Source organism: Cervus elaphus, chromosome 13 (genome assembly GCF_910594005.1).
Source record: "Cervus elaphus chromosome 13, mCerEla1.1, whole genome shotgun sequence".
Lineage (NCBI taxonomy): Eukaryota > Metazoa > Chordata > Mammalia > Artiodactyla > Cervidae > Cervus > Cervus elaphus.
The window spans coordinates 26,567,000-26,582,747 of record NC_057827.1 but is presented as its reverse complement, the minus strand read 5'-3'; the positions used below and the strand labels follow the sequence as shown (position 1 = coordinate 26,582,747).

At 42.7% G+C, this 15,748-nt stretch overlaps 1 protein-coding gene across 3 annotated transcripts in view; it reads left to right on the top strand.

Moving 5' to 3' along the window:
* The window catches only part of HOMER2 (homer scaffold protein 2), a 125,913-nt gene that overhangs the window by 97,801 nt on the left and 12,364 nt on the right, over positions 1 to 15,748 (top strand). For all 3 annotated transcript variants that reach the window (XM_043921358.1, XM_043921357.1, XM_043921356.1), the window contains exon 4: positions 11,961 to 12,053. In XM_043921358.1, the coding sequence (XP_043777293.1) occupies positions 11,961 to 12,053 (93 nt within the window). The remainder of the gene's footprint in view (positions 1 to 11,960; positions 12,054 to 15,748) is intronic.

Here is a 15,748-nt window from a genome sequence, read left to right as displayed (position 1 = left end):
TTGAGAATGTACTGGTTAAAAGCAAGACTGCCTAGGGACTCCCTAGTGGTCCATTTGTTAGGACTCCCCGCTTCCACTTCAAGGGACACGGGTTCTATCCCTGACCAGGGAACCAAGAGCCCACATGCTGCAGTATGGCCAAAAAACAACAAAACGAAATAAAAAGCAAGACTGCTTAGTTTGTGTTGACACAAGAATTTACTGGAAGAATATCAGAGAATCCAAGAGAGAGTTGAAAATCTGAAAAGGGCTGGAGCCAGGCTGGCTTTGGGCAGCTCGACTCCAGAACTTGTTTCTTACCCATTGCCTTGACCATCTGACTGGCTGCTGGGCAGGTGTTCATGGAGCTCCTTCTGTGCCGACACCAAGCTGGGCCCCGAGGATGCAGAGTGGGGGTCCTGTCCCCAAGCGCCTTAGAGTCCCAGATGCCTGGGGAACTGACAAGCTTTTAGTGCAGACTGGGCTGCTTGGGTTCCCCGTGCACACTGAGCGTGACTTTCATAGAGCGGGACTGAGATGAGTCAGGACGCCACCGTGAAGGGACTTGCTAAATGCCTTTCATTTGTCCAGTGTGTGTGCGTGTGTGTGTGCGCGCGCGCGTGTGTGTGTGTGTGAACACCACACATACACACATGTACATTCTAAGGAGGCCTCCAAACCCAGCACCTACACCCAGCCACAAACGAGTCCCCTGACGAAGGGCACACCACAGACTGTGTTCCTCTGCGTCCCAGCTACTGAGGACGCTGCTCCTAGAAACCCAAACCCCAGATGGCCTGGTAGCACTCTGCACAGTCTCTTATTCCAGCCCCTCATAGAAGCATTCTCTCCTGGGTACTAAAGTCTCCAGATCTCCAGGGCTCAGCATCATGGGGCAGGAAGCAGAAACCCAAAGGGTAGCTCGTGGGGCGTAAACATGGGAGGTGTCGTCTCCATCTCTGGTCCTTCAGTCTCTGGACCATGGCCCCGGGGAGACGCATCCCATCCCATGGGCCTGCATGATGCCGTGTTCTAGCAGGCAGCACGGCAGAGTTCTGGAAGGCCTGCTGCTTCTGCTGATAGGGCTCATGGGAGGATCAAGAATTCTGTGGTGTGTAGACCTTGCTTCATTTCATTTGCAGAGAAGCTGTTTGGTTGTTTGGAGGTGGTGCTGTGTGGCACAGAAGGCATTAAGTCAGTCTAAGGGTGGCGGGGCCAGGAGGCCTGATGGTTCACAGTCCATGTCTGTTTTCTGAGGGTAAATCACTATGTGCTCTGGAGGAAGGGCCTGGTACAGTCAGCTTTCCCCAGGGAGCTTCCTGGTCACTTCGAAGTGTGATGCAGAATCCAGGCCTCAGGGTGGGTCACTGTTGTTGGCAGTTGATACTCGGCAAGGCCAGAAGTCAGAGTGGTCATGGGGAGGAGGAGGTGTTGTCAAGGCCACAGTTCTCTCCCTGGCACCAAGGCCAGTGTGTCCATAACCTTCTGAGTAAGTACCTGGGGAAGAGAATGACTGGGTATCCATAGAGCAGCTTTCCTGTCCCTAGTTCTCAGGATTCTCTTTGCTGAAGGGCGGGGGCTTCAGAAAAGCATGGTCTCAGTCTGTTCAGTCTGTTGTCACAAAACACTATAGATGGGTGTTTAAACAGCAGCCTCTCACAGTCTTAGAGGCTGGAGTCTGAGATCAGGGTGCCAGCATGGTCAGGGTGAGGTGAAGGCCCTCTTCTGGGTTGCAGACTTTCAGCTTCTCACTGGAAGGTGGTCAAGACCACTCTCTGAGGTCTCTTTTATAAGGGCACTCTTCCCATTCGTGGAGACTCCATCCTGTGCCCCAGTCACCTCTCAAAGGCCCCGCCTCCTAATCATCACACTGGCGATTAGGATTTCCACCTACGATTTTGAGGGAGAACACGGACTTTCAGTCCATTCATTGCAGGCATTCATGAGGAAGGTGAATATCTCTAGCTTCTGGCTCCACTCGGACCCACTGTTGTAGCCATTTCCCAAATCTCTTTGTCACTAACCCTTCAGCTTGGTTTCTTCCCAATCCCTCCCATGCAACTTGGCCCTCACCTGTGTCCCCAGGGCTCAGTGTAGATCCCAACTCCAGGCCACCTCTGCTGTGCACACCAGGCAAAGAGATGTTCAGATCGTGCCACAGGGAGCATTTCCCTTTCCCTCCATCCTCCACACAGCAGAAGGAACACAAGCAAAATCCTGACACTGTGTGAGGGAAGCTGCAAACGGTCCACTGTTGACAGGGCACCCAGGTTTGGGGGGTGGGCAAGGCTGACTAGAGGCCAGCTTTTGAAAGGGCCTTCTGTGCCATGCCAGAGTCTCTGGACTTTATCTCACGGTCTGTGAAAGACTTTAAGCCAAGAAAGAAAATGATCAGATTTGCACTTTAGGTAGATTTTTTTTTTCTGACTTTAAGACAGATTAGCTTGTTTTCATCCAGATCAGAGATGAGGAGGGCTTGCATAAGAGCTGGAGAGATTTAAGAAATATTGAGGAGCTAAAGTGGCAGAACTTGGTGAGAGGATGTGGGAGGCAGAGTCTGTGGGGTGGTGATGGATGGACGACGTGATGCCATTTTCTGAAATGAGGCAGAGGAACAGGTGCTGTGAGGATCTGAGAAAATTTCTATAAAGTGGAAGCAAGTCTGATGGTGATTTGTTGAAAGAATCATTAACCAGAACGTCTGTCGGAAGTGGCTGGTAGGGATTGCATGCCTTTTCCCTCTGAAAAAGCGCCTGGTGGAGAGAAGTGGGGTTGCGGAACAACACCTGCCCTGCCGAGTGTCTCCTATCCGGGCTGAGAGGGCTGGAAACCTCACACTGCTGGGGAGGGTCAGATGGGGTGGCTTCTGTCAGAGACAGAGTCCTGTCTGGGCCCTCCTCTTTGGCTCACCAGCCCCTGATCCCACCCAGAGCTGGAGTTTTCCACGGAAGCTTTGAGGGTTACCCTCAGCTGCCTAGAATAACTTCTTCAATCTTCGGAGGACTCAGAGTAGCTAGGAAGGACAAAGGGGGAACGTTTCAAAGAAAAGAATTGAAAGAAGGGAGAATTCAGAAGAAAAATGAGAAGTGGTTAAAGTTCCATTCTTTGTGCCTCTGAGAACTAAAGAGACCTTGGTCTGTGCCTACATCCAGGCGTGGCCACTTCTAGTTTTTCCCAGATGGAAGAAAACGTCCTGTCATTGAAGAGGAGTGCCCTGTCACCCCAAGTCACCCGGTCTCCTCCAGCAGCATTGGAGTCCCACTCTGTGACTGTGACCTGCCATTGTCACAAAGACTTATCAAACAAGCCCTGAGATGCCTCCTTTGTTCAGAATGTTGCAAATCAACTTCTCCCCTTTCTCATTGAAGGGAACAATTAACTACACACTGATAAATTACCATGAAGTGAGGCTGGCAGTCTGGGGAATTGATAATCAAATACTCTAACTAGCCTGGAAAAAGGAACTCCACTGTGGATGTTAGCATTTAAGAACACTTCATACATACTTCTCTTTTTACTCCTCCAGAAGGAAAATAGATATCTTGATCTTCATGGCTCCCGTTATAAGGATCACTTCACACCAAAATCCAGAAAGTATTACAGGGACACTTTCCACTCTCTGTACAGGCTTTCCAAAATAACAGGAGCTGCGTACTCCCAAGGGTGAGCTGGAACGCTGTTCACCCACTGGAAAGGGTGTGATGCCTCAGCCCGCTGGAGAGCATTGAAAAGGGACTTGCCTGTTCTGACAACTAGAAAGCCTTCTGAAGAGATCAGAGGAAGGAGAACCAACTGTAAGAATGAGCCAGTCATCCAAGTTTAGATGGTTCCTGGCATCTGACCTTGATACTTTTGGCTCCGTCTCGTCCTGCCACGAAGGGGAGTAATCAGGTTGGAGTTGCTTGTGCTGTGATTGAGCCATTATTCTTTGTTGAAAGAATAATTAACCAGAACTTCTGTCTGAAGTGACTAGTGGGGATTGCATGCCTTTTCCCTGTGAAGAAGTGCCTGGTGGGAAAAGGCGGGCGCTGGGAGCGATACCTCCCCTGCCAAGTGTCTCATATCCAGAGTGATAGGCTGGAAACCTCAACGTGCTGGGGAGGGTCGCTTCTAATTTTTTCCCAGGCAGGAGAAAACATCCTGTCATTAAAGAGGAATGCCTGTCTCCCTGGGTCACCCGGTCTCCTCCAGCAAGGGTTCTTACGGGAAGCCCAGGATGGTTTGAGGGTTACTGTCAGCTGTCTGGAGCACATTCTGCCACAAAGGGCAGTGATCCTGGATGGAGTTGCTAGCGCTCTGTAGTTGGTCCAGCTAAACCCTGACCCCCTAAGTGGCGTTTGCCTTTCAGTTTCGCTAATTCAAATTTGCATTCTTGCTGCTTACTTCATTAACTCAGTGTCCTTGTAAGAACGTTTCCTGATCTCCTACCTTTCTGATTTAAAAGGCTCACTTTTCTTTCAGTGGAGGATATTGACCATTCTTTTGATAGGTTTTAGTTAGAATGTTTGGTGGCTACAAGTAGCAAAGAACTAATCACGGTGCTTATTCTTTTCATACGGAAAAGAAGTCCTGAGGCAAGCGGTTGCCAGCGCCAGTACAGTGCTCCATGATTTGGGTGTAGGACTCTGTGTGTTTTGTTTCTTTGCTTATCCTTTTTCCTTATGATGACAAAATGGCTTCTCAAACTCTGTCCGTCACATCTGCATTTATGGCAAAAGGGAGGGTGCAGGAGGATGGTACCACAACAGCGTCCCTGTAAACTCCTGTGGCAGATTTCTTTTGGGATTCCAATATCAGTCTTGGGTCCCTGGACCACCCTCCCACACCCACTTTCAGGGAGAAAAAAAGAGGCAGGGAAATGAGTTATGATCAGCTTAGATCTGTTCTTATTCTCTACCATCTAGGAAATTTCTGTTCTAGACAAATCAAGATTCTCTTAAGCTAAAGGAAAAGAAGAAATGGATTTTGAATAAGCAAGTAGGTGATGTCTGCTGCCATAGGGTCTTCAATGGCCAGGGCCCCCCCAAAAAAACAAAAATGAAATAAAACAATAATCTTTCACTTTCTATCATCATATGATGATTTTGATTATAAAATTACTGCCACACATTTAAAAACCACAGAAAATGATCCTAATGAGTCAAGACATGAGAATTTGACATCTATTTAGAAATCTTTATAGTTTGAATATCCTTTGATCCATGGGTTTTATTTATAGGAATCTATTCTAAGGAAATAATTGTAACTGCATACAGAGAATTAGCTACAAGAATTTTCTTCATGGCATCATTTATAATACACCAGCCTAAATGTCCAGCTATAGAAATTAGTTAAATAAACTCCAGTATACCCTTCAGGGTAATATTGTACAGCAATTCAGATAATGTAATAAAAGATAATTGCATAGAAATATTGTCATATTAATATCAAAAGTAGCGATAAAAGCAGATGTGTTGGGTTGGCCAAAAAGTTCATTTGGATTTTCTGTAAGATGTTATGGAAAAACACAGACGAACCTTTTGGCCAACCCCATACAATGTCATTCTGTTTTTTAAATATGTGTGTAGTGGATGCATATGTGCAGATAGAAAAAAGTAAAAAAAGAAATTCACGTGGGTAGTGCTTATCTCTGGATGATGCCACTCTATGTTTTTAAAAAATATTTTTCCTAAACTATACTTACTAAATGTACAAGCATATGTGCTTTTTCATAATAAGTGGGGAAATATTAGAAAGCTTAAGACTTGGAGAGAGGAGCTTTTTCACCAAAGGACAGTGAGACTACCTGTGTCCCAACAGTTGGAGGCTCTGAGTGGAAACCTTCTTCCATCCTTCTCCCAGGGCTCCCTGAATTGCTTCCAGTGTTTCATGATGATAGATAATGCTAGGATTAACATCTTTGTATAGAAGACCTTTCTTTTTTTCATTCTCTCAATTATTTTTGTAAGATCGTTTCCCAAAAGTGATACCACTAAGTCGGTGGGTATAAATGTTTTTTCTCACTTATGATCAGTAGTTCCAAACTGCTTCTCCAAGGGGCTGTACAGTCACAACGTTGCCAGGAATACCTTGCCAGCACAGGGTATTATAATTGTATTTAGCGTTAGCTAATTTAGCAGGCCAAGAATGGTGCCCCATTATTTTGCTTTTGCATTTCCAACAAGGCTGAACAATCTTTTCTTTAAGTTGCATACTTATTATGTTTTTCTATTTGTGAGTTTTGCCGTTTATCTATTGGGATTTTCATATTTTCCTTTTCAATTTGTACAAACTCTTTCTATACTAAAGATAATGGCCCTTTTTCTGTTGTACTAGTCTAGCGATAGATACTTTCCCCAGGCTGTAGTTTCCCTTCTGCATTACTTTCTTTCTTTTTATATACAAAAGCTTTAAATTGTTAGTCAAGTCTGTCACTTTGTGATTTTTCTTTTATTTCTTCCAGGTTTAGAAAATTACCCTCACACCCCTCAAGCAGAAGTTTGATGAATGTTCAACTCTGTTTGCATCCAGGTTTTAAAAATACAAAACAACTTACCCCTTTAACTCATCATTAATTTATCATGCTACTGGTTTGTGTAAGGATTTAAATCCATTTCCCATCAGTTTACAAAAATTATTGCAATTATATTTTGAATAATTTTCCTCATTAATTTATGATTCCTCCTTTGTCATAGCTAATCTTTATATAAATTGTAGGGCCCATCCTGCCACTGTTTTTTATTTTTTTATTTTTTTTCCATTTATTTTTATTAGTTGGAGGCTAATTACTTTACAATATTGTAGTGGTTTTTGCCACTGTTTTTTAAATGATTATTCAGGGACTTCCCTGGTGGTCCAGTGGTTAAGACTCTGCTCTCCCAATGTAAGGGGCACAGGCTCGATCCCTGGCCGGGGAGCTAAGATCCTACATGCCACATGGCACAACTTAAAAAATAAAATAAAAATAAATAAGTGATTATTTATTTACCTAAAATTTATCTGATAGGGCTTATCCTACTTCATGACATTTTGAGCTTATTTTCTGATAAAAATTCTTTTGATTATCACCCATTTGAATATAAAGTCCTCTACAGACCCAGAATTCCTTTGAAGACAGGAACTAAGTCCTTCTTAAGTATTTCAGTGTACCTAGAGATAGCTAGTTAATATTTTTGAATGAATGAGTTCACCCTTTTGTGGAGCTCTGTTAATAAAACTCTGTGGCTTTTTTTCCCCTCATGGCATGTGGGATCTTAGTTCCCCAATCAGGAATCACACTCATGTCCCCTACGTTGGAAGCACAGAGTCTTAACCACTGGACCACCAGGGAAGTCCTAAGTTCATGGTTTTAAGTCAAATCAAGGCCATGAGAAGCTGTTCTTGCCTTTGTTGAATGCCCATTGCAAAGCCCCATCTCTCATCCTCCAGGGATCCATGGAGATTGCATTATTATTACCCATTTTTCACAGATGAAGAAAGCAAAGTACAGAGTGGTTCATTTGCCTGCATTTGAAAGAAGGATAAGGGTTAGAGCTGGACATCTTAGCTAAGGTAGCAGTTAAGTAGGTTAAATCACAGGACACTGGAGTGTCCAGCACTGGCGTCAAGTGGCCTGTATTCAGTCCCAGTGTGACCTTGGCCAGTTATGAAATCTAAATGTGCTGCATTTGTATATTGACAGTAGTAAGAGGACCTCAGAGTGGCTGTGAGTGCATAGTACGACTGTGCATCCTGACTGCGAGAATACATGTACTGTTTTGCCCTTTTTGAGATGTTCTAGGCTGTTACTGTTCACAGGCATCCCTCAGAGGTACTGTGGATTTGGTTCCAGACCACTGCAATGAAGCAGATACTGTGTTAAAGCAAGTCACAAATTTTTTAGCAGTTTTATTTGCACTATACTATAGTCCATTAAGTGTGCACTAGGATTATGTCCAAAATAATAATGTATATACCTTAAATACATAGTGGCTTCCCTCACAGCTCAGTTGGTAAAGAGTATTCGTATTCCTGCAATGCAGGAGACCCGGGTTCGATCTCTGAGTCGTGAAGATTCCCTGGAGGGGGAGATGGCAACCACTCCAGTATTCTTGCCTGGGAGATCCCATAGACAGAGAAGCCTGGCAGGCTACAGTCCATGGGGTCGCAAGAGTCGGACATGACTTAGGGACTAAACCATCACCATACCTTAAATAAAAGCACTGTATGGCTAGAAACTGCCAACTGTCATCTGAGCTTTCAGTGAATGTAGTAACAACAAAGATCAGTTATCACAGATCACCATGAAAGTTTGACATACTGTGGGAGTTACCAAAAGGTGACGCAGAGGCACAAAGTAAGTAAATGCTGTTGGGAAAATGGTGCTGATAGACTTGTTCAGTGCAGGGTTGCTGCCAGCTTCAATTTGTAAGAAACACGGTATCCGTGAAACACGATAAAGCGAGGTGTGCTGGTGTAGTAGTGCTGTCACCTCAAGGTGACATCCTTTTGAGATGTTATAGGCTGTTACTGTTCATAGGCATTCCTCGGAGATACTGTGGATTTGGTTCCAGACCACTGCAATGAAGCAGATATTGCGTTAAAGCAAGTCACAAATTTTTTTAGCAATGATAGAGCTGTTGCCCAGGCCACTCACTCCATTAGCATCTGATTTTCTGATCCTCAGGCCTTGTCTTTGCCTTAAATGTTCGCATGACCTGCCTTGGAATTAAAGCTTTTATAATGTTCTTTTAAAGAGGAAGTGAGTACAATTCTATTTTAAGTACAGTTCTCTTTGCAAATGGAAAATCCAATTGATAAATGTTTAACAACTGTTGTGCAAGTCTCTGGCATTCGTGTAGGCACACGAAAGTAACTGGATGTGTAGATGGTCATGTAGAAATCAGATCTAGGCTCAAGTTCAGGTTTATTATTTACTAGCCATGTGACCATGGGCAAATATTAACCTCTCTAAGACTCTGTTTTCTTATGAGGAAACTATGAATAAGTATTCCTGTCCAGTAGAGGGTAACAAACAGGAGAATGTGTATTGAAAGTCATTAAATTTCTGGGACTTCCCTGGCAGTTCAGTGGTTAAGATTCCATATTTCTAATGCAGGGGGTACAGGTTAAATCTCTGGTTGGAGAACCAAGATCCCACATCCTGCAAGGCATGGCCAAAAAACAAACAAAACTTAATAAAAGAAGCCATTAGACTCCTTACCTTGTAAATGTGGCCCTGCTGAGGGTCTAGGGGAAGAGGGTGATGGTTATGCCCACCCAAGGCAAAACTGTGGGACACCTGGAGGGGCCAGCATGATGGGTGTCAGGGGACCGAGAGAGGACTGAGTCTCCAGGAGTTGAGCTGAGGGTCATCGCGACGGTCAGGGTCAGGCTGGAAGAGCAGAATGGAGGCCCCAAGCTCCATCCAGAGGCCGCTTGTTTTATCAAAACCTGGCAGGGCTTTATTTACTGATTTGTTTGTCACTGTCTCCTGCTACCCAAGTCTGGCGCTGTCTCTGATGCTTACAGTGTTCATACCCCAGCACCCAGCTTAGGCCACAGCCCCGTATTTGTTTGCTGAAGTCCTTTTGCTCAGACCATGTTTGTCCACTGAGTAAACATGACCCTGGTGATGACATTTCTAATCTAGTGTATAAGCAACTTCAAATAAGACCCCAAGAGAAAGAGACCCTGAAAGGTGCAAGAAGAGTCTGTAAAAAAAAATAATGCCTTTGGTTTGGGAGCCTGGTGAAGTATTCCCATGCCTGTGGGTACCTCCAGTACCATGGTACCTCCCCAGGTCCTTAGGTTCGGCCATACTTTGACATGTTTTGGGTTTTTTTTCCCAAGACGGTGGAAACGTGCAAATCTAAAACCCAGAGCTCATTCATTCTCTTAACAAACTTACTTACACCTGCTTTCCACCTGGTCTCTTGGGAAGGTGCAAAGGGGAAAAGCATGGGCCCTGCCATCCAGGAACTCATGACTTGATACTTTTACTTACGGGGCCCCTAAAAGAAAGGGGGATGCTTCATCCATCCCCTCTGGACCTCAGACCTTTTAAGCAACAGGTAATGTGGTTTTTCTCTGGTAGCTCTGGGTTGGTTAAATGAAGCCCTGTGTCAGTGGCTTTATTTACAGGCCTGCAGGAGCAACGCCAGCCAGCGTTGCAAGGCTGACCTTTTCTGCTTCCACCAGGTGCTTGGTTTACCAACAGCTGTCATCCGGCAGGGTTTCCCAAAGCAGACTGCTGTTGTTGACCTTGTGAGACACTCAGGGGGCAGTCTATGCTCAGAAATCGAGTTCTTGGTGAAAGACATAGCATTGTCGGTGGCGTTGGCACTGGCTGGCTTTTTCTTGCTACTCAGCAACCACGTTGGGCTCTCTTGCTGTGTGATGTCAGCATTAGCTATCACAGGCAGTTCTCTGTTCAGTGTATTTGCTAATTAAAATCAGTTGCTTTGTCAGTGACAATAAAGCAGTGACTGACTGATATGATTGCTCTGGGATTTTAATAATTTTTTAATTTTAAGAAAATATTAAAACATTCCTTTAAGCAGAGAGCATAGTAGAATGAACACCCCCAGATGCATTACATAAATTTAACAGTGAACACTTTGCCACATTTCTTCATCTGTTTTCAGGCTTTACTGGTAGCTCAGTTGGTAAAGCATCCACCTGCAATGCAAGAGACCCCAGTTCAATTCCTGTGTCAGGAAGATCCCCTGGAGAAGGGATAGGCTACCCACTCAAGTATTCTTGGGTTCCCCCTGTGGCTCAGCTGGTAAAGAATCTGCCTGCAATGTGGGATACCTGGGTTTGGAACATCCCCTGGAGAAGACAAATATTCTGGCCTAGAGAATTCCATGGACTATATAGTCCATGGAGTCACAAAGAGTCAGACACGACTGAGTGACTTTCACTTTCACCTGTTCTTAATTGTTGTTGAAGTACTTTAAATTACAGACATAAAGACATTTCATGCCTAAATACTTCAGAGTGTATGTGTGTGCTTAGTCGCTTGGTTGTGTCCAACCCTTTACGATCCCATGGACTATAGCCTGCCAGGCCCCTCTGTCCATGGGATTTCCCAGGCAAGAATACTGGAGTGGATTGCTGTTTCCTTCTCCAAGGGATCTTCCCAACCCAGGGATCGAACCCACATCTCCCACATTGACAGGCGGATTCTTTACCACTGTGCCACTTGGGAAGCCCAAATCCTTCATTATTATCTCTAAATGATGACATCTTCCAATAACCACAACATCAGCAGCACTTCTAACAAAACTAATAAAACAGTAAATCCTTGGTGTCATCTTATCCAGTCCATGTTCACATATCCCTTGTTGTTGCCCAGAAATCTTATAATTGGTCTGTTTAAAAGAGGACTCAGACTTCCCTGGTGGCCCAGTGGCTAAAGGCTCTGAGCTACCAATGAAGAGGGCCTGAGTTTAATCCCTGGTGAGGGACCTAGATCCCACATGCTGCTGCTAAGACCTGGCGCAGCCAAATAAACTTTTTTTTTTAAAGAGGACTTAGTCCTAGGCTAACATGTTACATTTTGCATCTTAGGCTTTTAAAATCTAGACCGTTCCTTCCCCCCAGCTTTTTGGATGTTTTTGTTATTCATGCCATTGACTTGGATGAGTTCTTGTATCTTTCACGAGAGATTATGAAGTTTTGGGGGGATTCCTTTTGTGCTATAGCTAAATTTCTTTTGTTGCATTTGTACTAGGTACTCTTAACCAGAGGTGTGTGTTTTTAATATTTCACCATCAAATCTTGCTTCAGTATCTTAAAAACTCATTTAGATCTGACTGTGGCTTTTTTGTTGTTTTTTGTTGTTGTTCAGGAAAAAGCATTTCTTATATTCACTTCTTTTAAATCTCAAATAAAGTCTCTCTCCTGGATTTATACAGAATTTATTGACTTCAAATAAATGCAAAATAATAAAGGTGGGTTCTGAATATCAGCCATGTATAAGGTTAAGGATACCTCTAATAATTCTTCTTGATGTTCAGTTTGCAGAGAAATTCCAGGAAGTGAAAGAAGCTGCCAGACTAGCCAGAGACAAATCCCAGGAGAAAATTGAGACTTCGAGCAATCATTCCCAAGTAAGTAATTTGCCCGTAAAATAAATGAGTGTGATCAGTGATTGGGACTTTGTTCCTTGTCACTTTTGACAGGAAAGAGCAAATTTTCACAGTAGGGCATTTTGAAGGCTTTTCAACTATTAGCCTGTTCACAGTGAGAAAGATGTGAAATGTTTTTATGAGACTTGAATTTTTCAAGATGTGGTGATACATTTTGGATGGAAAACATTTGATGAGATAAGAGTTAATACATGTCCCTCATCTGGAATTCTCTCTGGTCACTGTTTAAATACCAATGCCAAGAGGACGTGTTTTCTTTCTGTGTTGGGAAGGGAGGTCTCCATGAAGCATGCTCATGGACCAATGCAGCTACCTGTGCCCGTGACAGAGAAAACTTGGTTGATGCCAGAGGCTCCCCGTCTGTTTCCCTATCATAACAAAGTCGGGTGGGAGGTGGTATTTCAACAGCTCTAGTTTAGTCAACGAAAATGTGGCTTTGCCAGGAACTGAGTCATCTGTCTACTGACAAGTGTGATCACTGACTAAAAGGGACCTATCTTAACCTGAAATAAAACTATCTGCCTCCAGAAAGATAAAGAACATTACAGCATACCAACACATATATATGGAATTTAGAAAGATGGTAACGATAACCCTATATGCAAAACAGAAAAAGAGACACAGAAATACAGAACAGACTTTTGAACTCTGTGGGAGAAGGTGAGGGTGGGATGTTTCAAAAGAACAGCATGTATACTATCTATGGTGAAACAGATCACCAGCCCAGGTGGGATGCATGAGACAAGTGCTCCGGCCTGGTGCACTGGGAAGACCCAGAGGAATCGGGTGGAGAGGGAGATGGGAGGGGGGATCGGGATGGGGAATAAGTGTAAATCTATGGCTGATTCATATCAATGTATGACAAAACCCACTGAAATGTTGTGAAGTAATTAGCCTCCAACTAATAAAAAAATTAAAAAAAAAAAAGAAAAAAAAAAAAACATTGAATGAAAGAATGAATTTGAAGTCATAGGGACATATTAAGAAGGAAATAAACATTACATAATCCTGTCTCGCAGAGTAAATATCTGTCATTAGGATTGGTGTATGTGGGGCTTCCACTTAAAATTATAGAGGTGCTGGAAAAATACAGAAAAGCACAAAAGAAGTTAATTAAAAATTACCCATAATTGTACCAGTGAAAGAACACTGCTTTTTGTATTTGGAGTGCCTATCATTCCCTCTTGGTCACCCCTCTTTCCCAACCGTTATATCTATGATATACATAATTTTCTCTGTCTGCAATTGAACTTATGTGCATGCACAAAACATGTTTATTTTTATCTCCTGGAGTTTTTTTTATTGTTGTCGTTCACTTATTAGTAAGTCTTAGATATGTCTTCATTATGTTACTGTTCTTTTAAAATGTGATTTTAAATGGCATGTACCATTCCATTGTGTAGATCTACTATTGCTTGTTTAATCACTTCCATATTATATACATGTACATTTAGATTGTTTGCACTTTCTTATATTTGTTAAAATAATTAGTGAATGCATATCTTGTTTCTTTGTACATCTTTGTGCAAATATCTGTTTATTTTCCTTGAGTTAGATTATTAGAAGTGTAATTACTATGACCAAGGATGTGTATGACCTTTTTAATGTATCTTGATATATATTGTGACATAGTTCACTTCAGTAGAGTAGCCATTTTAACATATCTTTGCTGGCGCTATTGTTTACTGAAACTCGATAAATTTGATAAACAATTTTTGAAAAGTGAAAAAAAAAAAAAAACTATCTGCCTTCCTGATGTCTAGGGTGGGGTATGCAGTATTAGGCAGAAGCCTTGACCTCGAGACAGAGTTATGTGTAGAGAGACAGGGCAAGAGAGACATGAGGAGCAAGCATCTGGGGTTAGGAATAAACATGATGTAAGTGAAAGCAAGGAGTCTACTGGCCTGGGGGAGAAGAGTGCGGTGGGAGGACCAGGGATGCACTTGGAGGGACCGTAAAGGACCCAGACTTCTTCATTAGTGGATCCCTTCTTACCTAATTTTGTATTATTGGATAGTGAGAAGACACTTGAGGTGTTTTATGGCCACTGATCAGGAATTGACACGATGGTTGCATGTGGGTGGTGAGGAAGTCAGGGAGCAGCCAAGGGCAGGAAGACTGGCGAGGAGGCTGTGGGATGGAGAATGGCCATGCCGGGATGGCCATGGATGGATTCTGGGGCAGAGATGAGAACCTGCCTCCTGGAAGAGAACCTGGAGGCACGGGCATCCTGAGTGGTCAAGGTCAACACCCTAGGCTTGGTCATCAGCCATAGCCGAACCTGGATCATATAAAAGATGCCGCCCCCCAAAAAAAAAGAGATGTCCCTGTGGAAATGAATGTGTGTTAGACTCCAAGTGGACAGGAACCTTCCTGAATTTTTATAAATAATCTGTAATATCATCTAAATGATACTGTTAATTTAGCATACTAATGTCTGTACTGAGTAATATCTGAGGCACTCTAAAATTGGGCACTTGAAGTGGTCCATAGTCTGAGGAGTTTCTTTTTTTTTTTTAGAATGCTAAATTTTATTTCATTAGATAGAGGAAAATCTATCTTTTAATTAATTTTTTATTGGAATATAATTGATTTACAATGTTGTGTTACTTTCTGCTGTATAGCAAAGTGATTTAGTTGTGTATACATACACACACACACACAGTTAGATTCTTTACAGAGAACGGAATAGAATTCCCTGTGCTATTCAGTAGGTTCTTGTGAAAGTCGCTCAATCATGTCTGACTCATTGCGACCTCATGGACTATACAATCCATGGAATTCTCCAGGCCAGAATACTGGAGTAGGTAGCCTTTCCCTTCTGCAGGGGATCTTTCAAACCCAGGGATTGAACCCAGATCTCCCACACTGCAGGCGGATTCTTCACCAGCTGAGCCACAAGGGCAGCCCAAGAATACTGGATTGGGTAACCTATCCCTTCGCCAGGGGATCTTACTGACCCAGGAATCGAACTGGGGTCTTCTGCATTATGTTCTTACTAGCTATTTATTCTATATATACTAGTGTCTATATGTCAGTCCCAATCTCCTAATTTATACCCCCGCCCACCCCTTTTCCCCCTGGTAACCACAAGTGTGTTTTCCACCTCTGTGACTCAACTTCTGTTTTGCAAATAGGTTCATTTGCACTATTACCTTAGATTCTACATATAAGCGATAACTTATGGTACAAAATTTCTAATATACCATCTTTTTCTAAATGTCATGTTATAGTGATATCTTTAATATCTGAATTTCTTTATATAAGGTTTTTGCCTTAATGTTTATTTTCATCCCTAAAGTATTTTAAACCTAAAAAAGTCAAGTGTACAGAGAAGATGTTATTATATAGATATATATTAATTAAATATAAATGGCTTTTCTAAGCTTTAGTTTTTACTTACCCTTGCTGATGTTTTCGCAGATATGGAGATCATTGTCCATTTTTCTTTTTATTATAAATCACACAGTTGCTTGGTTTTTTAAATTTCTTAGAGAATGAGCACTTTGGCCAAGTTTTCTAAATACTTGAAGATTTTAAACAACCTAACTACAAAAACTTTTAATGTGTTTTTTCTGAATGTAAAAGCAATACATATTTATTGCAGAAATTTAAAATATGCCATACTATAAAGGAGGGAATAAAAATTACCTATA